Source organism: Monopterus albus, unplaced genomic scaffold (assembly GCF_001952655.1).
Source record: "Monopterus albus unplaced genomic scaffold, M_albus_1.0 scaffold3.1, whole genome shotgun sequence".
NCBI lineage: Eukaryota > Metazoa > Chordata > Actinopteri > Synbranchiformes > Synbranchidae > Monopterus > Monopterus albus.
In genome coordinates, this window is record NW_018127883.1 from 7,431,506 (window position 1) to 7,455,636 (window position 24,131).

A 24,131-nucleotide genomic window follows, 5' to 3' on the forward strand; every position below is an offset into this window, starting at 1 on the left:
GACAGTTTGACACTTTGGATCTTTATTAACAGCGGATGCAGTTACTGTAAGTCATTCTGAATGAGTCAGCTAAATGCTTATATTTAAACACAATGCTTCGTCATTGTATTCACATAAAATGTATCTTTAGAACTCCAAGCAGCATTGTTGGCACAGTAGTTCGGGAAAGCAATTACAGACTTGAATCTTGCACATGATGGCAGAATGCACCTACTGGGATTCAACATCATCTGCCCATAAGACAATTACCAAAGCCACTATACCATATTACACAATGTTATTAGGGCTTCTGAGGAGTGCGTAATATGATTTCATCCTTGAAGAAGAGCATGATGCTGTTTCATTTCATTAACTAGATGGTCATTTCATGATGTAGACACCACCTGACCTGATCCTGAGCCCACACTGATCTGAGCATGTTCAGTACTGTCACATATACAGTACAGTCTACAGAACATGCAGAAATCATGTAGACCATGTAGAAATATCACAGTAGGAATATACAAACAAATCCTGCTTCCTGGATATGTAGCTTAAATGTGTAAAAGGCTCAGACTCCTTAATGAGACTCGTCAGTGTTCTCTAATGAATTGGTTTTGTGTCATTTGCTTGATTTTCTAATATGAGTGCAAGAGGTGTCCGTCATATTAATGACACCTCTTTGTGAGCTGTGCATCTTGACCCCTATTAAAGTACTGTCACTCGGACAGCAGATGGTACACCACCCTACCACACACACACACACACACACACACACAAACACACACACACATAGGAAGAGTGGCCATGGCAGCAGACTCATAATGGCTGGCCTGGTGTGTAGTGGAATCACTCAGTCTAATTTGTTAAGTACCACCTCAGTATATTTGATTTAATCAGTGTATTCAGTGAACAAAACAAGTGGCATCAAATACTGTAAATCCTCAGCTGTCCACACGGACAGTGAATCAGACATCTTCTTTAGAAACTGGTGAGCGATTTAATAGATTTCATAGATAAACTTTTTCCACTGAGCTACAGCTTGTGTTTGCTAAAATGACATGGATAATAACATCAGTACAATTAATTCAAATATTTGTGGGAAGGTTGTACGTCATTGAAAAGTAAACTAATGTGATTACGCCAAGAAGAGTAGGCCAAGTTTTAAAACCTCTCACGGATGGTATAATAAGCTACTGTATATACCTTACCATAAATATTGTTTATTTTTAATACAAGAAAACAATAATGGATCTGCAGAATAGGAGGACAGATGATCATTCAGTTTATATTTTGAGGAAGAATTTCTTTCTGTAGAGAAAGTAGGCAATGAGTACCCAGAGTGCAGTTCCCCACAAGCTTTGGAAGAGCCACTCCCAGTGGCTCTCCTGGAAGCGCATCTCCCAGCTGAACGGGAAATAGAAACCCAGGAGAAAGTGACCAGTATACACCAAGATGGAGTTCATCCCTGAGGAGGAGAGGACAAGAAACAAAGCACACTTTTCTGTTTCCAAGGAAAATGTTGGTATTTTTAAACCGAAGTTATTTTTTCATTAGTCATGATGACAAAACAACTATAGGGATAATTCTTCAGATAAGCTTCAGTTTTACACCACTAACTGCAAATTGCAACACCTACAAAACAATTAAACCTCTTTGGAACACTTTTTTTTATTAGTAGTATTATTAACACCTGCTGAAGTAGAGTCCCACAATATCTAAATTGATGAGATCAAAATGTCTGTTATTTTTGCAGAGGAAGTAAGATTCCTAAGATAAGATGTATATGCAGTTAGTTAATCCACAACCCTCACTTCTATGTTGACTTTTGGTCAGACTTTGAGACAAATATTTTGAAATGATAACCAAAGTTGTTATTTGCTTGCCCCAGTAAACCAGAATTCTTGTTTCACAAAGTACTTACACAGAGATGATGAGGGTAAAATTGGTTTGAAGCATTGTCAAAGTGGCTGCAATTATAAGAATAAGATCTTGATTGAAATGGAGCAGAATTATCCTGACTGATATTTTGGTCACTCTGTTGCAGAGGAAACAGGCTGTAAACACTGATGCACTGCAAACCTTAAAGCTGACATGGTGAATGTATTAGCAAACTGTAGCTTATTTACACATCCAGCAGATGTGTAAATTGTGTTTCTTAGCCTGGCAAATAAATTCACTATTTGTGCTCCCATTTACATTTGTTTTGCTCTCCACCCCCTCATGAGCAAAATACCTTGCTCCACTGTGTTCAAAAGCTAGCCATTAATTTTGTCTGTCTGGCACTAAAACATTCAATAGCTGCAGTTAAGAGTCAGGTGATAGCTCTGTGTGGGTTCATCAGTACAATAGCTGTGATTCACTGTTAATAAAAAACAATTATAGCCACTTAAAGAACTTAAATGCATTTTTCAAGGGGTTCGCTGTGTACAGTCGTGTGCTAATTATGTGTCTGAGGTTTTATTGTCCAAAGCACATACACCAGTATAATGCCCTGAGCCCTATGATTTGTGAATACTCAGTACCTGGATAGATGAATGGCTGTCCACCCCACCAGCCCTTGATATCGATGACAAAGTACATGCCTCCTAGCAGCAGGAAGGAGAAACAGCCCATACACATCACATAGGATAACGACCTGAAGAAAGAGACCATCAGCACCACTTCACAACAAGAGCAACATTTTACTGTGTACATTTGGGCTTCACTAAAATGTTTGCTGTACAGTGTGAAAAGGGGTGTAAAAACATGGAGTCTATCAATCCCCTAATGCAAATAACACCCTGGGGTCTCGAGCCAATCCAGGACAGTTTGCTGGATTGGGCTACACTGCATCTGCGGTGGATCCTTGGCACGTGCCCTGTGGAGCCCTGCCAGCCAGCCATGTCCCTGTCTGTTCCTAAGTGCAAGAATGTTTGATGTAATATCACCTAATGCAAAATGGCTGCCTCCTGGAGCCTCCTTTCAGTGGGCTTTTTATTTTTTTTATCTAAGCTGAAGTGGGGCCAAAAAAGACTCTGGGCTGGGAGTTAATTACTTCTAGACATCCAGGCAGGGACTTGTACTCAAGAGCTCAATAACCTGTGCATGATGAACTGCCTATAAAAGCCAGGCAGGTAATGGCTAGGGAAGAGTGCGGCGTTAGAGCAAGCCCCTGTGGAACATCATGAAGAATTTGCTTACACATCACAGATGAAATGGTATTCTTCTTGCTGAAACATTAAAATGATTCACATCATATTAAGGGGAAGGTGGGAGTGGAACAAATGCGCTGGTCGTAAAGTAAGCTGCGTCCTCTGCAGCTAGTAATTGCGCTGTATTTCATTCAAAATTGTTACAAACACTTATCAAGGCGCTGTGCCTTTTTCCAAAAAGGCATATGATAGTTTGGGAGCAGTTGGACTGCATTGTGATTACACAGATGTTTTTCCCAGAGCCTGACCCTGTTCCTTCACACAGGGCTGGTAAAATGAGGGGGTAAGTGCTTCTGGGGTAGAAAGGATGAAGCATTCTTTATTTTGCTGGCAGAGAAGAAGAGTGATCATGTTGGGAGGATGTATAACAGTTCCACCTCACACTCTCAACAGCCTGGGTGATTACTTACAATCATAGCTGTCGTTGGAGGTAAGTAAACACGTCTTTTAGCGGCCCTGATTTGTGCATGTTGGAAACGCATCCTTTCCTTTGTGAGGAAAAGTGGCTGGATTTAGAGGGTCAGGAAGCACTTACCAAAGGTTTTTATTGACAGGTATAAATCCTCCATCTTGTGTGCACTTAGAAAGGATGGCTGCAGAGATTCCCTAAGGGTGGAAATGAAACAGATTTCAAATCGATGGAGGGTGATATAGCAAGCTGCACTGGGCTGCTAAAATGTGAGGCAACAGAATGAAGCATGTCCAGTAGATGAACCCATTATTTGAGAGTCAGACGAACAAAGTCACACACACAGCATTGGACTGTGAACCAGACAAATTGATCTTCCACACCTGAGTTCTTCAAAGAGAGTTCCACACATCTCAGGCCCAGTTGACCCATGACTCTGAGGAGCTGTGGGTGAACTGGTGAACTCTACATCAATAAAATTGTCTTTAATTGTCTCATCTATTTACAGATTTACTTGAAGAAGCATTTGGTGCTCCAGAGAGGAGCCCAGAGCAGTGGATCAGAGTCCAAACATGCTTGTCGGTGGATATCCATCCTTCATATAGATGACAGAATCAATGGTGTGGAAATAACCTAGGCAGGGCTGGGCTGAGTCTCCAGGCTATCCAGGCAGCAGGTTGTGGGCTGGGGCTGGTATGTGGGCCAGTCACTCAATTTCAGTTTCTCACTTCTACAGAATGATCATTGGACTTTAATTAACAAGGGCTGTTGTTTATTAGGAAGAAGATGCATGGCCACCTCGCCAGGATATTAATCCACCACAGAAAACCCACTATAGTGAAGTGTGGTGTAAAATCTGGCCTCATCATTGACTGTATCAACACTCTCTGGCCCTTTGTGAACAATCCTGTGGTTGGGTGTGTGCAGAAATGAGCCCCCTCCTCCACTGAGGAGACCAGCTAATGTCAAGAGCACATGTCTGAAATGAGAGGCAGTTCAGCTCTGTTTCCTGCCTCCGCTCGGAGTCAAAATCCTATTAGAAAATTCAATATCAAGAGCAGGCCAATCACTAAAACTAATTTTGCTTTCTGTGTTGGTGAAAACACTTTGTTGGACTAAAAATAGATTGAGCCATTGAGATGATGGGGGATAAACCACAGACACATAAACAGAACATGTGGAACCATTTCAATCTGTATTTGTGCTTTACAGAGGGTCTGTATCTGTATCTCTGTAAACCACTACAATATGAGAAAATCTATTTTATAGTTGCTTTCTATTTCAATTAGCCAGGAACTTAATTCACTTTATTGATTCACCACTAAACAATATATGACCCTGACACATCATAATCTGGAGTGGCATCATCTCTATACATCGTCCATGTAGCATACAGTGATGAGCCATGAGATACACTGGAGAAATATAAAAACCTAATGTTTATTTATTTTGTCATATGTTACTCTATCACTCTGTGCTTCTGAGAAAAGCCAAACAAATCTAATTTATTCCACTTCCCTCCAGCCACTCGCACCACAATAATAGTCAATAAGATTCAACACCAGGAGACATAATGGGACAGATTTGTCAATTCCAAATCAAGGTTAATGATGTTAAATTCCCACAAGAGAATTTTAACTGATTCTCACTTATATGAACAAGATTTTTTTTTATTCACATACACAACTAACTGTTCATTGCACTTCTGGACTTCTTATATTGGATTTATTACATTATTATTGGTCCTCTTATAATTCTATCATATTTTGTATTTCAGCCAACTTCCTGTTCACTTTTGTAATTGTCATTGTCCTACATACAGTTTGTTCTTACACCGCAGTCAACTGCCAATTTGCACTGAGGCTCCATAGGGATGTCAATGTCTGTCCACTAAACTGACCCAGTCTGAAAGGATTATCATAAAATTTGAAACAAACCTTTATTTATACCCTCTCTCAGGATAAATTGTAACGACTTTGATGATTGCTTGACTTTTCATCTAGTGCCATCATCAGGGCAACATTTTAATTTGCACAAAACTTTGATTTATGACAATATACAGTACTCTATCTGCTTAACAAATCATCTTCTCAGCCTCAGCTGGACTTGCTGCATTTCCTGTTTAGTGCTAATTAGTGAATGCTAACACAAGGATGAATATGACAAACATTATACCTACTAAACACCAAAATGTTAACATGTGGCATGCTGGCGTCTCAAAGCACCTCCATGCCACAGCACAGCTGCACACAGCTGCGCAGCTGGCTTGGCTGTAGGCTCTTAGGCTTGTTTTCTTACATGATAAGGTTTTGAGGATTTTTTTTTTTTTTTTTTTTTGCATTTTTTAGAATGTGGGCAAGGACCCATTGCTTTAAATCTTCCTGAGACATCTACAGTACAGTTAAGAAAAATAAAGAAATCAAACTGTATTCTCAGCCTTCAGTGTGGTTTAAATACATGGGTCAAATAAACAAACCCCTTACACGTGCACATAACGGTATGGAGCCTGACATCCAAAATTACAGAAGAGGCACAGTAACATACACCAACTACATACCTTAAAATTCATGGGACCTATCTTTGCTTGTGTGTTTTTCTCTGGCTGAGTCTACTGGCCCCTTCTTTTCATTCTACACAGTCTGATTTCAAAGACTGATGTGGCCAGCTCCTTCAGCTCCATCATCGCTCTAGGTCACAGGACTGCCACTTCAGGACGTCTGCCTCCACAGCAGGCAGGCTCCTACTAACCCTTTTTTGCAAACGAGCTATATCCCTGCAGATTCTCACTGAGTGTACACTTCAGCAAATCCTGCTCTGTCAGTCTAGTTAGAGCTGACTAACAGCCTCCTGTCACAGGTTTAGAAATGCAGAATGGGCCATCTCATATAACGCTCGGCTTCTCCCTCTGGGACACATTCCCCTTCTAAAAGAAATAGAGGCCAGCTTGCCTGTTGTGTTTTGAGACCACCCAGAATGAGCACAAATCCAAAACAAATACAACTTCAAATGCCATCCAACCATAAATGCCATTTATCTGTTAATTCTGGGTTTGAATGGACTTTTCTTACTTTTTTGTTATATTACTTTATCAAAATTGTCAAGTGTTTGATTTCTAAATGTTTGCTGAGACTTAGCGTGCAGGTAAATGAAACAATCATGCTCTTAATCAGATGCTATTAGTCTGATTGCAGTAGACTGTAAGTAATATGCACAACTCTTTTAAGCTAAAACCATATGTGTGGCACAGACAGGCAATGAGAAACAATGTGTATCCCCCTGAGGCGCTGGATACTCATGTCTGCCCAGAAACACAGCCTCGAATGGATATTGTTTAATTGTACTGAGATCACAAACGTCCTCTACTAAGTCCTGCTAATGAATAGCTTCAACAGCTATGTCTATGACTAATACTCTGGTGGCTGGAAAACACTTTGCAGAGTTCACCTACAAGTCGAAATACAATGGCACGACCATAAACAGTGCTCGGCTCTGTCTGAGTCACAGAAACAAGAAGGTATTTTAAAAGATTTGTTGTTCTGGTTTTAAATTATCACTTGACTTTTATACTAATTTACTTCACCAGCTGCATTTAAAATCTCCACAGAATGTAACATACCAGTAGGACAGCCCACGCAAGGAATCGACAAAGAATGTGGAAGTTCATTCCCTTGCAGAAAATGATAATTTTCCCAGCCTGTGAAAAAGGAGGCAGAGATAAACACAAGGAACACAGGTCACTCAACCAGACATTTAATAAGAAATACCATGTAAACACCAACAGTCGGTGTCTCTGTGTATTTGGCCTTGGGTAACCAAATAGGTCTGGGATGTGGGTGTCAATGCTGTATCCCTGATGTGCCGGACACATTTCTCCTGTCCTGTCAAGCCAGATGTGGAGTGTAAGTCATCCACACCCTCTGATTAATTTGGTGATGATGAATATGTTTCAGCTGAGGACATTAGCATGAGTGAACAGAGAGGAGGGCAGGACACCTGGCATGTTGTCTAAGACTCGCTGACTGAAGGGCTCAGTGCTAACTGCCCATGGGGAAATGAGCAATGTGGCTTCTTTTGCATGGCAACCTTCCACAACACAAATAGCAATAGGGGACAATGTTGCCATCACAGACTTATATCTAGTGACCCAAAGCTCTCCCTTTACTCTCTGACAACACTCAGTTATGCAGCTGTGCAATTACAATGAAATATCTTTTATATAACCTTCATTCAAGTGCAGAGCTAACTGGAATTTCAATAATAGAGTGTATGTCTTTGTTGACATTAGCATGGAAAACACCAGTGAAGCGACTCTGATATAGAAATTTTAAATGAAATGAATAATCAGTTTTTTTGCAATTGTGATAAAAGTAGCTCCTGCTCTCAGCCAATCAGGGGCCAGTATTGTGATGATATAAGTGGCAGGTCACCCAAACCATAAACAAACAAAAACCAAACAAACAACAACAAAAAAAACCTTTCACTGGAGCTACTTTGCATTTAACATGTGTTCCCCTATGAAAACAATGTAGTCTCTGATTTATCCTGATTGACTGCAATTGTTTCTGAAATGACAAACTGCTCTGGATTTATAATGATTTGAGCATTGTAACTTAAAAGTCAGTTACCAAAACACTGATCTATTGGCATTCATAATGAATTGGGAAATATTTTTTAACTAAGCTAAACTGTGCATTTGCAAAATAAAATATCATGAAAATGTTGCAATCAGTGATGTATTTAACTAAATAAAGACAAATGAAATATTACTCCTGTGTGATATTTGTTGAATGATGCAGGAGAAATAAATGGCCATACCTGCATTCCCAGAAATCCCATTACAATCGAATTGATCGTGCCCAGAACCCCCTCTGGATCAAAGGGCTGTGTGGTGTGATACATTTCCTCCAAAAAGCAAAATGGAAAACAAAGGTTGATTTAATGGTCTTAAGTCCACCTGCAAGGTTTTTTTTCCCAGTAGACATATAAAAAAATGAAATGGTGGGTGAAAAAAATCTTACTTTGCATGTGGGGTATCTGTACATGTTATCACCAAAGATCCATCTGTCAATGTATCCTGCTGCACCTCCAGTGCAGTTTGGGTAGAGACCATTATCACCAATTCCACCGGCTCCCAAATACCCTCTGATCACAAACAAATGTAATAATCAGCATTAGTAGTGTTGAAAAAGCAACTAAATTATTATGAAAGACAAAAACATTTAAAATGCTGAGGTCTAAAAATGTATTTTTGAAATATGAATCACATTTGAGTCTGCTTAGGTGGTTTTCCTGTCTGTTGGCAAAGATCAGCTCACTGTTTTAACCTTGTTTGAGATGTGTGTCTACAACACATCTCAAACACATTTCACTAAATATGTACTGATTTCACTAAATAATAAAAACCAATCAGGAAGAAACACAAGATCTTCAATTTGATCCCACAGTATTCCAACACCGATGTCTTGCTGGGTCACAGACATCAAAAAACAATTCACAAAAAGCAGCACTGAGCAGAAGACACGGAGCAAGGAAGATGGATCTTCTGTCTGTGCTCCTCATACTGCACATGACAGACTGAGATTGGCTAATTATGCCCTCTGAAGCATCCACCACAGGCCCATAAATCATGGCGGTTCATAACACCAGAAATACAAGGTGCACAACAATATCTCTGCTGCAGCACAAGAGACCCAGCTGAAGATTATCTCAACATGGAGAGATGGGTGAAATTGACACTTTTTGCATACTGTATGTGTGCAGTAGATTGAGTGGACTGGACTTGGTCAACACATGACAGTAAGAGTCTTGCTCGTACTTACGTGGGGCAGTTGGGTACAGGCATGAGGAAGGTGATGCACAGCCACAGAATCTCCAGCAGGGTGATGATCAGCCACTGTGGCCAATAAAGGACCAGGTCCTGGATCGGGTTCCACCAGTGGTACTGCATCATATGCAAATATTGTCACCATAAAATCATCTTGAGTTACACAACTGCTTACCATTTTGACATGTTTTAATATTAAACTTTATTTTGGTGTTTCGCTAGTTATCCCAGCAATTAGAAACGGCAAATGACAAAGACTGTCCCAGAAATACAAGGTACACACAGCAAATCAGTTTTCTTTTTAGTCATGCTAGCATCAGAGCTTTGGGGATGAAAATGCAGATCTGTCTTTCAGACATTTCTTGGAAATTTAGCATGCTACCACACTAAAACATGATAAACATTGTACTTGCTAAATTTCATCATACTAATTTTATCATTCTGAGTATCTTGGCATGCTGATGTTAACATCAAGCTCAAAGCACCACTGTGCCCCACAGAGCCGGTAGCGCGGCTCTAGACTCTTGTTTAAATGTTACTTTTATTTTTCCCCCTGGTGTATAATGACTGACAAAAGTGAACTTGACAGCGCTGCTCACTTCTTTCAGTGGGATTTCTTTCTGGTCCCAGAAAGTCTGCAGGAGAGAGAGAACAAAGTAGGTGAAGCCCAGACGCTGCAGCACCCCGGGGATCCGCAGCCAGGACCAGGACACTGGAACACAACCAACGACATAGTGTGAACCCTCACAATGACACTGTGCACTTTAATGTGGATACATACAGGAAGAACATCCACACAATGCAAAGATGTAGCTCACTGGTATGAAGCCACTCTTGCTGATCTGAGTAGATAATAAATTGGTAATACTGAGCATGAGATCTACTCAGTCATCCACAACTCTAACTATGACTGCCTGAAGAATGATCAGTCAGTCTGCAGGATATGGACAGCCCATCAAGGTAGGAAGCTAAAGAAAGATTCCCAGTTATCTCTTGGTCTTGACAAACTGGGACTGGATAGGATCAGGTTCCGGTAGAGAGATTGATTGTAATCTATAAATTAGTTAATTGGAAACCACCTTGCTGTGCAAAATTCAGTAAAAACAGTGTGATCCCAATCACTGATCCAGACAAATCAAATAAAAGGCAGAAATCTCTCCTTTCACCGGAAAAGAGGAAGCTCTTACTAATGACACTTTTGATAAATATGCAGGTTACAGCTTCCTCCAAGAGAATTTACTGTCTGTCCCCAAACAGAAATGCTACTTAAATTAAAATTATCCTGAAAGTTAGTTTTAAGGTGAAATATAGGAAACAGTAACACCTTTTGTTTCTTCTTCTGATCAATGTGCATGTTTTTTGCGTGAGAGAAATGGATCATTTTTGATGTTCAATACCATTTAAGAAGTTAAAGCTCTGCTGTCTACTTCCCATCTATGAGCTCTTTTAAGGAGAGATTGAATAAAATACAGTAATGATTTTGTGGTGGATGTGAGCAGAACTGAACAAGGTAGAGCAAACAGTTGAGCCAACAACTTTCAGATTCTTTTGAAGGTTGCTCAGTAGTAGAGGTTTCAATCTGACCCTGTGGCCTCATCTTCATCTGACTGACGTCTTCCTTAAATTACTATTCAACAAAGAGTAAATTCTGATCAGAGATAAAATTTTAAAAGCTCACCTTAAGCAAAAGAACATTTTTAAAATGTTAGCTTCTAAGAAATCAAAATAAACAGCTATGTTCTTGTTTGACCACCGTGAGATCATGTAATGGAATCTGAAGTTGATTCATTTAATAAACTGCTTTATAATTTTCTAAACTAGCAAAGTAATGAACCGACAAAAATAAAATGAAATAACCAGAACTGGACTTTCAAGGTCTTTAACGTTGCTTTGCACATCCAACCTCAGCAGCATTTATTTGAAATGACTCATGGCTGATTTTAAAGGTTAACACCTTCTTCTGTCTCATCTGACATTGAAACGATTGAGCTGATGTGACTCCATTCTCTGATTAGATTAAACCTTGCTCCTGAACTGCCGAGGACGTCCTTGGAGACAGAGGGCAGAGCTGCAGTTTATGGTAAAAGTCGTTGTGCTGTTATGAGCAGCTCCAGCAGCAGCCTCCATGGGGACGAAGGTTGTAACACTATCTGTTTATAATTGCCCATTACTGCAGTGGTTACTTTTGCTCAATCTGCCTCTGTTCAACATCCCCTGGTGCTGGATTTGGAGACTGCACACACAATAACAATATTTTTGTTAACCCAGTTATGCAGGACTCCACCCAGGAAAGTCCATTAGCTCCGACGACAGCTAATGTGTGAAAGGTGGACTGTGCATCCCCAGGTGGACCATGAAATGGGGATTTTCAGCATGCTTCTCCTCATTTAAGCCTGCAGCTTATCACAAATCTGGATCTAAACACAGAAAACTTGTTTTTCCACCTGATTAAGTGCAGTTTGTGAAATCACAGCTTTTAGAATTGTTCATATGAAGAACATATCGAGTTATACATCAGTCCTGTGTGATTATTTGGAAATGGATGCTTGGATATATCTTACTACAGAGTTAGAGTCTAAATTATTTGACAGCACATAAAGTAACAAATGCGATTTAACCAAACTTAGATGAACAGTAAGTCTCCAGTGATGCTAATGACTTACAGTATGCAATAAGTGGACCTATTTTCAGACATGTCAGAGTCTGTGTTTGGTTGTTTCCTCATTATATTAAAAACAAAAAGTACAGAACAAACAATGTATTAGTTCCACTGACATTTATAATATGTGCTACATATTTTGCACCTACGTGGCCCATCTCTCGGAGAGTAGTTAAGGAAGCAGAAGCCGAGCAGCAGGAGGACGACTGTTCTCCAGGAGATCTTGCGCAGCAGCTGCAGACGGTTAATTCCTCTCCTCTGCATGGATCTGAAAGCCAAAACCACCGATGTTCCAATGATAAACACAAACCTGGGAGAAGCAACAGTAGGTTATTATTGCTGACTAAGCTATTAAAGCATATGGACATACAGTATGTATTCAAATATGCATATTTGTGTAGACTTAAACAAAAAAACTTCAAATATCTGAACCAAACCTACCACGGCATGACAAGATCTGCCACAGTCAGACCTGCAACAAATCCAGAGATTTAAAGGAATATGTCAGTAAAGATACTTTGATGCCATTACACAGAGTTCACTGTTTGAATCAGAAAAGACTACAAGATGAATGAAGAATTATGCAAAGTCCTTAAAATGTTGCTTCTGTCATTAACTTTATATTTTGATTCATTAAATGCAACAATTGTGGCCCTACACCAATGAAATGATTAATCAAACCACTCCTATCAATACCCCCTTGTATATACTGTAGTATGTGGCAAAAAGGGCCATTATACATTTTAAATTTAGAGCACCCTTCACACTGATATGTGTTACAAGAAGAACTGACAATTTTTGCATTTTTTTGGTAAACTTTTGTTCACCCAGGTAAAAAGGGACTCAGCAGCCATCTCCTTTTTCACAGGCACCTTGCTCAAAGGCACATCCACGCTGGCCACTGACAGAGGTGATACTCACTTACTAGTCCCCCCCATATTCTCCCAGCTGTCATTTAAACACATCCCTCTTCCTTTTCTCTTCTCCCTGGTTGTTTAATAACAATAAACATCTATGGATCACAGCTAGGATCTGGCTTGTATGAGAAATGGCATCCTGTGTGTTTGGTTTGAGGTGACATTTATCATGATTAGTGACAACAGGTCTGAAGCCACCGGTGAACAGCTTGAACGACTTGATCTTCATGTATTCACTGCCCACCAAGTTTTGTGTGAAGAAGAAACAACTACTTGCTCTGCCCATAAAAAAAATCTGGTCACTATGAGCTCCTGGTCCTTTCATCTACTAAATTCCCATAGGTGTGAATGTGAGTGTGAGTGGTTGTCCATCTCCTGTGATAGACTGGTGACCTGTCCAGGTGTACTTTGACCCTCACCCAGTGTCAGCTGAGATTGGCTCCAGCCTCTCTGCAACCTTTTATAAGATCAGCAGTATAGGTAATGGATGGATGTATCTTGTACTTTACTTAACCATTCCATGGTGCATGCTGAAAGAACCAGTATCCTCCTCCACCGTAGTTCACAAACACCATCACTGTCAGAGCAAACCTATAAAGACATTACAATGAGTAGGTATTATATCACACTACTCACTAAATCCCTACTAATGGGAGTGATCTTTATGCTCCAGTAAAAAGTACATGGAGGAAATAAAAACTGAAAACTGTTCCCCACTTTTGAAAACATTATAATATGAAATAAACACTTACAGCTAATAGTTCTGTTACCATCCAACTAATACTTTAATTCTGATACAATAGTTACATTTGAATTACAGTTAAAGAAAGCCAGGGAGGGGCTTTTTTTCTGTCACACTCCAAATGCAAGGCAATGCAATCTAAGCATTATGAATCACTCAGGAAATGAACACTTGTCCTCTGGATAACAGGAATGCTGACTAAAGACTTTGCATCTAATATACGATAGACTTTATACTATAGCACTGGTCAAGGCTGCTGAAACACAGCACACATGATGGGAGCGCTTCACTGAACCAAACAGTGGAGGAAAAAAGGTGTTTGTGTTGCATGGGGGTGGGGGAGGTGGGGGTTATTACACAACACAAACTTGTGGGAGAATGTATTTGGTTGCTAGAGAACTTTGTGCTGAGGCAGATTTCATGCTTGAATTTATGCTTCCAATTCATGTGTTATTTAGTCAAAAAGAACAAAAATCATAAGGGGGCTTTAAGAGCCATAACGAGATTAAGACAATTTCTAAGAACAAGACTGTTGGATAAGGAACACTGTATCTACCTCTGCCTCCTCTTGTTTTTCTGCCTAGATTCAATTATGAGGTGCACCAAAGCCATTACAGCTCTTCTAGCCCCAACCTGCTGATACTAGATTTTAATTAGCCGCTATCATCTCTAAAGAGCTATTAAAGTGGAGTAACCGCTGGTGCACGTGTCCACGTGCTGTCTGTCTCTTGCTTGTTCACACACAGGCACCATTGTGCAGGCTATCATTCAAATTTTGACGAACATATCCATTAGTCGCCATAGTGACAAAGATAAAGGTTACAACATTAACCACATGAGACCTGGAGAAACTTGCTGCTTTTTGTCCTTGCTTTTAATGAAAACAGCCTGAGTGTCTGACTGTGAATAGGTCAATTACAAATGCCACACACACACACGACACTTGTGACTGCTAATTATGATTAAGGGAAACTAAGTGCTTAATTAATATGCTGTGTGTCTCTTTGTGTTAGGTTGCACCTAAGGTAACACAAGAACAAATCATGTCCATGTTGAAGCACCACAGGCTTGTTTCTTGGTTGCTAATCAGGTTTAGGTTCTAATTATCCCTGTGAAGCTTTCCACAAAACATTTGTCACCTCAGTAACAGACTTTATCATATCTGGGTTTTATACGGTAGATTACAGATGGATGTGTCTTTTTTGCAGGAGTGACTGGTTATAACACTGATGGACTTTCTGGATTGAATCACTGTACATGCATTACCAATTAGAATATGAGCTTAGTACATTTCCCTGTTGCAGATGTTACATTCAAACTTAAAGTATTGAGTTACCAACTGTGCTTGCTGTATCAAATACATAGACATCCAATCTAGTCATAATAAATGACTACTTGAGTTGAAATGCCAAGGTTCTTTTCTTGTGGCCAAACATCAGAGCATATCTGAAACCAAATCGGAGGAAAACTTGGAGCTTAGTCAAAACAAGGCACAGAATGAGTCAGCCACCTGGTGTTCAGTGCAACTGACAATCCATTGTTTAGCTCTAATAGTTGTTCCTTCTGTTGTATGGCACTGCTAGCTACTGACGATGCGATTTTCAACAGCAAAAACCCGGCGACAGGCTTTTAGCACTGTGACACAAGATTAAAATCCAAATCCTTTTAGAAAAATTAACGAGCAACCATACTCTGCAGTTCTCTGTATATCATGTCAGTGGAGCCTGAGCAATGATCAGAAAAACCTTTCAGCTCAGAAGAAAAGCCTTTCACTTTCAGAAATGTCTCAGTATTTATGGTAGATGACTGATGTGTCTGTTCTCTGTAGAAAGTTGATACTTATCAGGGCTAGAGATCGTAAGTCACAGGGCTGATGAAGCACACGTTAAATCCTGAACGCTGAGTCACAGTTTGATGAAATGTGTTGTCAGGTATGAGAATTTTCAGCATTATTGATCAGGGCATCAATATGCAACAAGTACCTGTGACCCCCAGAGTGGCATTTCAGTTAAACTGGTTAAAGGTTAAACTGGGTCACGGAAGGAAGTGTAACTAAACAGAAGTTAAACCAAATCCTTGCTTTGCAAATTCTGGTATAAATGTACTCAACCATTTCAGACCAAACTAAATAAAGCTGTCATTTTGAATTCATCACATATGCACTGTGGTTTCAGATGACTTTTCATCCAAAAGGAAGCCACGGATGAAAAAGATGCCAGTTGTCTGCTGGATGCGGTGTCTGTGCTGCTGGATTTCCTCTCGCTCTTCATTTTGGCAGGAGATCTATGGCTGTGGGGATGTGTGCTGATATGTTGACCGTATTATTACATCAATTATTTGGCAAGGGGGAGGTCAAAGCCACACCAGCATCCTGTTTCCAGAGAGGAGTACTTTGTGTCTACCACCAGGCCGCAATTACGGCTAGCAAGGAGCCCAGATTCAATCATATGCATCACCCCTGTATAATAGAAACACACTGTTCCAAACCCAAGACGCACTGATATCAGAAACGTCGCCTAAAGCTACACTGCTTGATAACCAAAGCTTGGGGGAACATGTGGCCAGACTGTGACCCCTGTAATTATTCATTATGCTGGGCCTGTAGATTTTCATCATGCCTCAGACCACTCCAAAAAGAATTAGCATGTGAACAAGGCACATGTGGTGATAGAGTAATAAACAGGAGGGTTGTTGATGGCATACATACCCTCGAAAAGCATCCAGTGAGTGCAGGCGTGCTGGTTTATCAGTACTGTGCTTAGCCTCGTGTGTTCCATCCTGGTGAAACAATTAGGAGAGGACAAAATAATGTCAGCACTTTGGCTTTTAAGTAACTCAACGCAAATGTGAACCACATAAGATTGTAAAGCAATATTTGTTAAGTCACTGTAGGTGTATGTCCAGTTTCTGTTGCTTCAGCTTGTGATATTTCAATGTATTTCTTGATTGCTGCAGTTAATTCTTCTTTGCATTTGTTAGCTTTTCAACTATTCAACTTAGCATATTACAGCAATAGTAAATGTATTTTTTATAAACATAATGCTGAATGTGTAACGTAATGAAGTTGATATTCACACATATGGCAAACATGCAGTAACATTAGCATTAGCATTAATTTGGAATAGTGTTTCTAGTCATTTCATGTGTGGAAGTGCAGTTCTGCCTGGTCTCCACTACCTTCTGAAAAAACAATACCACTCCTCAGCAGCTAAATGTTCCACTGAGTTCACTAGCTAGCTGCACACTTTGTCTTTTGGTGGTGGACAGGTAGTGTGCAGTGGGTTTATCAGAGCTTTCTGCAAAAAATCTGTTGCCAACTTTGACTGGAATCAAGGCTGAAGAAGAGAGCTGAGCTGAAAAATACTAAAAAAACATTGTAAAACATAGGGACTGCAGAAGGGGGTGACAATTGTCTTTAGATTTGTCATTATAAATGAACACTTTCAGAATACATGTATTGTAGTCATTTGATCCAATATTAATATAAAACTATTATATTAACACAGATTAAATTCATCTTGCCCTCAGCTGTCTAATGATGCTTTGAAGACGTTCATATCAAAGTGCTCCTTATACTGTACAACCTCTTTTAATAGATGACCTTGTTTTGTAGCAGTGATTAATTATGATTAAGTTATAATTGAAGTTCTTAAAGTGGTCACATTGCTTTGGGTACACACTGTACTTTAACATTTAAATTAAAAAAACACAAAGGATTTAGAAACAGACCACATTTAGTAATACATAAAATGGCAACACTATCATATTGTGTACTTGGAGCAAACATATGTGTAATGCAAACTTGAAATTAATTATTGATATGTACAAATGCTGACTAAAGCAAAAATCCAAAACACCCCATGAGTCAGAACTCCTCAAAGTGATATCTGGGGATTTCTCTGTCCCAGGTCATTCTCTGTGCAGGGTAGCGGCATCTCTTTCCCCCCTCTCTCTGTGAAGGCAGCATTGAGATGACTCTGGCCTGTTGCCCTCTCAGTTGGATTAGCCCGGCTCACTGGCCTCCATGCAGCAGTTTGAAGAGCCAGAGCAGGAAGACACTGCCACTAATACTTTATGATGGATCTGCACACCATCCGGACAGCATATGGAAGACAGAGACATCTTGCTTGGAAGAATGAGAGGAGCTATTCATGCCCACCAAAAATACACAACAGTTCTTGCCATCAAGCACGATGATTGGACAGATACGACACTCTATCACTTCCATGTAAGTCAGTTCTACAATTGGCTCTGCTAACATTTGTATCAATCATTCCATTAGTGTCTCCCGAATGGCTTGATGACTGGAGTCTCAGAGCAATTTTGGTATGCATCTCAGGCTGGAGAGTTGGCCAATGAAAATAATGCAATGTAACTGTTGGATCAAGGCAACATTAATGCTCAACTACAAAAAAAGCATAAAGGCAATTATTTTTGCAGTGAAAACATAAAGATGGTGCAGTTATTTTACAATGTGCTTTTTTGAATTTTCTGGAAACCAAAACAGGAAATTCAGGAACAAAGAGACAAAATAATAAAAAAACTATCCAAACATAAATTTCTACATATTTTCCTCATACACACATTATCAGTAGTTTGGGTTTAGTGGTACATCTTGAACATACTGAGATGTTTAACATCTCAAAATTGTACAGATGGTACTGATGAAACTATTCGAGCACTTGTTTTATGGAAATAATTTTATTGGCTTATGACTGATCTAAATTTAAATAAATCATATCAGGGATTTGTCAGTTAATTGCAGTTATTAACATATTATTCGTATGCATTCATTGGAAGCGGCATTTTACTTACATCATCCACTGAGTTCTGTGGGCCTTGGCAGCAAATAGCTCTAATAAATTTTGATGTAGAATACCTCCTGTAAGAGAGACAAATCTGCTCTGTCTGGTTTTGATGGAAGATAGGTATTTTCATTGTGGATGATGTTAAAAAAACAAAACATGGATACCTGTAGATGTGGGGTGCCACAACAAAAAAGAGAGTGATCATGGCCAGTAGGAGAGCTACCACCAGAACAGCTAATAAAACAATAAAAAAGAGAATGTTTACAAATGGACATTGCATATTCAGACTGTAACACCCTATGTCATGGTCTCTTTAGCCTTATATTGTTCATCTCTATCAGAATGGGATCTGACTGGGGATAAAATGTCTAATGACCAGTCCAAACTATGTGTTTTAGTTACCCCAGGACTCTGTCGTGGCTCTCTTTCAGTCAGCCACGGTCAAAGGGAATCCCTCAAGTGACACACAAGAAAGGTTGATTCATCTCAGAGCAATCACTCTGTGTAATCTATCCCTGCAGGCATCCGAAAAGGAAAATGTAAGGCTACGCTGGAACATGGAGGGGAAAACTAGACCAGAGGGAAAGCAACAGACTGCCAGAAGGCTTCACAGAGACCAGGGTCAAGAAGAGGTTTACAGTGACAGAGAGCAAAAATACTGTGGCCTGATGTTTTTTATTTGATAAATATAAAATAAAATCTACCCAGATCACAGAATATGGAACTAAAATGCACAAAAAGCATATGTTCCTGTCTTGGTATCACTGTATAATGTTAAGAAACAGTGCAGTATAAGAGAAGCTTTATCTAACTTTAAGTTTTTTTTACAAACAATAATCCAAGTTTGTTACATTTTTGCTTAGCTATCAGCACCAGCAGCAGTGAAATATCAAAAAGAGATTTGCTACTAATGATAAAACTATAACACTAATGCTCAGGAGCTATTAGTATGGGCTTCTTGCGTCAAAGCAGAGGAATAAAGGGGCAGTATGTGCAGTGTTTGTCTTTAGTGGAAAAGCAAACAAAAAAGCAGCCATTTTAACATGAGCCGAACACACACTGACATCCACTCTGACCAAAGTGGTCACTTAATCTCCTTGAAAAGTCATGGCATCTTCACTCATAAAAACACCATATAGCTCTCAGCACATGAAGTGAAACAACACTAGGCCTCTGAAACAAGCATGATCACTCTATTAGTTACTGTCACAGTAAGCAGAAAATAATGGAGGCATTCGACACAACTAGATTAAGTTTAGTTCACTGACACGTTTGCTAAAGTCGAAGTGAACACTTTATATAGGTTAATATAGTGGATTTCTTTGGAAGAATTAGATCCTCAGCAGGTGACTTGTGGTTTCTGTTACAATGCCTAGTTCAGTACTAACATGATTAGAGGGTGTATCAGACAGCAGCTGCACAGAAACAAATTAAAGAAAAATAACGCACACAATGAGCATGAAGCCCTGCCACCAATCAATCAGAGATGCTGAAGTAAACTTTGAAATTCTCTAGCAGGGCAACTCTAACCTGTCTGGAGCTGCTGACCAGAACATTACTTAAGCTGAGCAAGTCCTATGGGGAGTTTTTATAATCACCGGTCTGTGAAGCTAATGGAAGCTCATCATACTGTGAGGGGTGCAGGCACACTGACCATATATCTGCTCAGATAATGGCTACTTGGCCTTAAAAGTCTGATCTACAACATAATCTGCAATATTGTTAAGTAGAGTGTACATTATGGAGAGAGACGCTTTCAAAATCCCATTACGCCCTAATCCTTCCACACTCCCTAATGTATTACCCACAATCCTCCACGCACAGAGCCAGGCCTTCAAAACAAACAGAAAAGCTTTTCTTTAATCTCTTTTTAAGCATATCTTACTTGATCAATACACATCATGTCCCGAGAGATGGATGAAAATTACTGTTCAGGAAATATGGACAAGCCGAGTGATGCTCTTCTTTGCTGACTCATTTAGGTACAGAATGGATCAAAGGCTTGACCGAAGTGTAGACACAGGTTCCTTTACTGTCACTGTGTCTCAACAAGGCAATCAAATCCACTCTGAAAATGATTAATGAATTTAGTCATTCTGTGCTCTTCATCAGCTTTGTGCACTTACGCAGGTATGCGTTGCTTGGTCTCTTATCCACTGTGCGAGTGCAGCTTGGATCACTGGCAGTTTCTGACATCTGGATCCAGACAGAGTAATGACCACCTTCTCCATATGTTTCACTCCACCTGCATCCAAAACATTGAAATACAGAGAAACATCTCCTGTAAAAACATAACCACCTATAGGCTGGCTGTATTTGATCCCCTCTCAAATTATATTTCCTTAGAGGAATGCTTTTAATAACCTTTTTTATCCACTGCAGTTTGACCTAGCTGTGAAAGAGAATCTCCTTCTGAACATTTCACAACACCTATACAGCTCTGGAGCACCACCTAGTGTCTGCACGCTTCAAGAGTGTTTCTCTGTCCCCTCATCATCTCCAGTTTCAGGCCCCAAAAACATGCATTACACAGTCTTATTGATCCACCGCTGGGATGACATAGTAGCTATCACTTGGAGTGTTTTTTCAAAGGGAAAAGGAAATCAATAGCAGCACAGTCTGGTTAGAGACCTCGGCATTGATCCAAGAAGCCTGAGACCAGACTTTTGACAGGACAAGAAAAAGCACCAGAGACTTGTCACACTGCAACCAAATCCCTGGAACCACGTTTACAGGTGACCCCCAAAAGAAAGGCTCTGTCCCAGTGTCTTGTCAGTCCTGATTGTTTTAAATATAGCAACTGTCTCTTCCAGTTAACATCCTCGCTGAGGTTTAATGATCCCTTTCCATCAATATTGGAATGTCAGGTCTTATTAACCCCAAAATGGCTTCTGATCGATAGCCGGCGAGGTGGTTTAAAAGAGGGCTTCACTCAGGTTGAGAATGCAGGTCAGGATGACTCCTCCCAGCCCTGTAAATAATCATGCAGACTGCTGACGCAGTCATCGGATGCATCCACACTATATTATGCCTGCAGACAAGAGGGATGCACTCCCACAAGCAGAACTAATATGATTAAACAGAAAACAACTCAGCAGTTTTAGCTCTCTGGGCTGTAGGTTGAATTCAACTTGGCTTGACATTAGTGATGCTTAATATTAAACTTGTTACCTGCAAAGGGTTGCATTTCTGGTCTGCGAGTCCACTTGCATAGTCAGAGTGAATTTAATGCTGATCACCGCAGATGCATTGTTGTTGTCTGGTTTCACAGTCACCAAATGCTGGTACACACACTGAGAAACACAAAGAAGTGAACCACTCACTTCATATACTTTCCTTTCAAAAGTTTTGGATGTAAAACCATCAGCAAGTCTGTAATCCAGGACAATGGTCCACATGGGGTCTTGAGAAAAATTTGATGGAGTCATAATGATTAAAGGTATAATGATTCAAGACTTGGCTTGGTTAAGATAAAAAAAAAAAAACTTAAAAAATATAGGCAAAAAAGCAAAATGTGCACATATCACAGGTGCAATTAAAAGAAAAACTTAAGCTACAGTTTTTCTTCTTGTGAAATACAAGGCTTTCTCACTAAAATGTTTCAATTACAACATTCTAAAAAGAAAAACTTACTTTTTTAGTAGAAGTTTTAAAATGCATGTGCATAGCAAGACCAAAACTTGTGGTAGTGACTCACAAGTAGATATTAATTTGTTTTAAAGCAGGGGTTTTCAACTAAGTGTGATCTAGGGACCACTGTTGTGGGGTGGATAGAATGGATGGGCACTAATTTAATTCTGAAAGTCACCTGGGCTTTACTAACTATTATATATTTGCATGGATTTGATTATTCATAAACAATGAGTACTACATGTATATGCATATAAAAAATAAAATAAAATAATGATTCCTACAATGAAACTGCATGGTCAGGGATCACCTGCAATGCCTTCACTAACCACTAGAGGGCCATGGACCAAAGGTTGAAAACTCATGTTTTTAAGGATCACAAGCCAAAAACATTTGGGAATTGACTGTTAAATGTTAGAAAAGCAGGAAACTTTCAAAATTACATACAAAAATTCAGAGAAATGGCAAATTTAATCATCCTTGAATCAACCATTTGAGGGGCTGATTGTATATATAAAGTAGGAAAACATATGCTGCAGTTTTGATGGGAGTAGGAAGGAGACAGGGATTGCATATGTTCTTTACCTTGTAGCAGTAATCTGACGTGTAGAGAACCTGCACTTCTTCTGCTAGCTGATTATGAAATGTCAACAAAGCCTGGTCCATTTTCAGAGTGGGTCCTGCGTGGACTGAACAGCACCGATTTATGGCTAGTACACAAGGTTTGTTGTACATCATAAATGTAAGATAGCAGAAGGGTGTATCAGATCAAGATCACAACGTTGACTCAGTTCTATTACGTTCTCCCACTACTCGACATATTCATTTGTAAAGAAAAACGTCTTAATGATGAGAATAAACAATGTGAAAAGTAAAATTGTTCTGTATTCTTTGTATCATTGTCTGCTCCTGAAATCTCGTGTCAAACTGTTGCTATTGGCTCATTGTGTAACCCATGCTTGAATCACAGTGACACCCATATTCATCACTAATGAACAATACAAGTCTCACCTGATGTGACATGTCCTCCACAGCTGCAGGTTGCAAGGATTAACAAGGCCAGACTTGCTTGTAGCAATTTCCTAGGCTCCATGCTGCTACTTGAAAACAGCCACCTCAACTTCCTCTTTATCTCTAACACTAATATAAAAAAAATGGTCAAAGGGCAGTATGCGTGTGTGGTTAGTGGTTCCTCTGAATTGGTTTGTGCTGCAAATGTGTGGAATCACTTCTGGAGCAAAAAATAAATCATTAAGGTTTTGCATAAATAGTGAAAGAAATGCTGAACAAACAAGGCTGAAGCCAAGTTTAAAACAGTTGTGTATTAGTGCAGAAGTCAAAGAGCCTACATTTCCAAACAATAAATACCTAAAGGTTTTGTTTTAACTCACAGCTTTTCTATTTTGACCAGAACGCCATTCTCATTTCCACATCTAGCTAATGGTTAAATCTAAATCACTTGTCACATCTTCTTCCTTTACTCATTTAATTAACCTTTTCATTTCCCTGAGCGCTCGCTGTGACAGATGAGTTCACTAGGGCATTCTCAGAGGAGCAGCACATTAACCTTTGACATGAACTGCAGGCAGCTGAAGAGCAGAGCTTGCTTTAATATCTGTTGTCCTGTGGAACAGAGACATGATTAACAATGGACTACTATCCTGAGGTTTGTGTTTAAAGAGTGCCTTTAAAATAGATACAAAATACAAAGGAACAATCTTCATCCTTCCATCACACAGAAAACACTACTGCACTGGCCTATATTGAGTCCTGCTGTATTAGCTGACCTCACACCTGCCTTGTGCAACAGATGACAGTTTATGATTAAACTCATACTGCCAGTTGCCTGAGTAACCTATCAGCAGGGAGGATTTCTGCTCAGGCTTCTGTAGGGGCAGCTAAGCAGGACCTGCAGCTCATATGTGGGATGAATTCACTCTTGTTGCTGTCACTGGCTGGGGCAGCAGAT

General features: G+C 39.8%; 1 protein-coding gene across 9 annotated transcripts in view; it reads right to left on the reverse strand.

Annotated features, from left to right (window-relative positions):
- LOC109958414 (heparan-alpha-glucosaminide N-acetyltransferase) overlaps positions 1 to 24,129 on the reverse strand; it is a 25,776-nt gene extending 1,647 nt beyond the window's left edge. Inside the window, exons 1-20 of one of the 9 annotated variants that reach the window (XM_020597065.1) lie at positions 23,950 to 24,129; positions 23,730 to 23,785; positions 23,174 to 23,302; positions 22,748 to 22,872; positions 21,704 to 21,825; positions 20,659 to 20,777; positions 18,697 to 18,766; positions 18,540 to 18,606; positions 16,432 to 16,502; positions 13,497 to 13,573; positions 12,507 to 12,537; positions 12,215 to 12,375; positions 10,006 to 10,118; positions 9,402 to 9,523; positions 8,601 to 8,724; positions 8,398 to 8,484; positions 7,199 to 7,276; positions 3,709 to 3,779; positions 2,505 to 2,617; positions 1,183 to 1,447 (exon numbers count right to left, since the gene is read on the reverse strand). In XM_020597065.1, the coding sequence (XP_020452721.1) occupies positions 1,266 to 1,447; positions 2,505 to 2,617; positions 3,709 to 3,779; positions 7,199 to 7,276; positions 8,398 to 8,484; positions 8,601 to 8,724; positions 9,402 to 9,523; positions 10,006 to 10,118; positions 12,215 to 12,375; positions 12,507 to 12,537; positions 13,497 to 13,573; positions 16,432 to 16,502; positions 18,540 to 18,606; positions 18,697 to 18,766; positions 20,659 to 20,777; positions 21,704 to 21,825; positions 22,748 to 22,872; positions 23,174 to 23,302; positions 23,730 to 23,785; positions 23,950 to 23,996 (1,965 nt within the window). In that variant the 5' untranslated portion in view covers positions 23,997 to 24,129 and the 3' untranslated portion in view covers positions 1,183 to 1,265. The other 8 variants (XM_020597091.1, XM_020597074.1, XM_020597039.1 and 5 more) reach the window with 8 other exon arrangements.
- Positions 24,130 to 24,131: the final 2 nt, after the last annotated feature.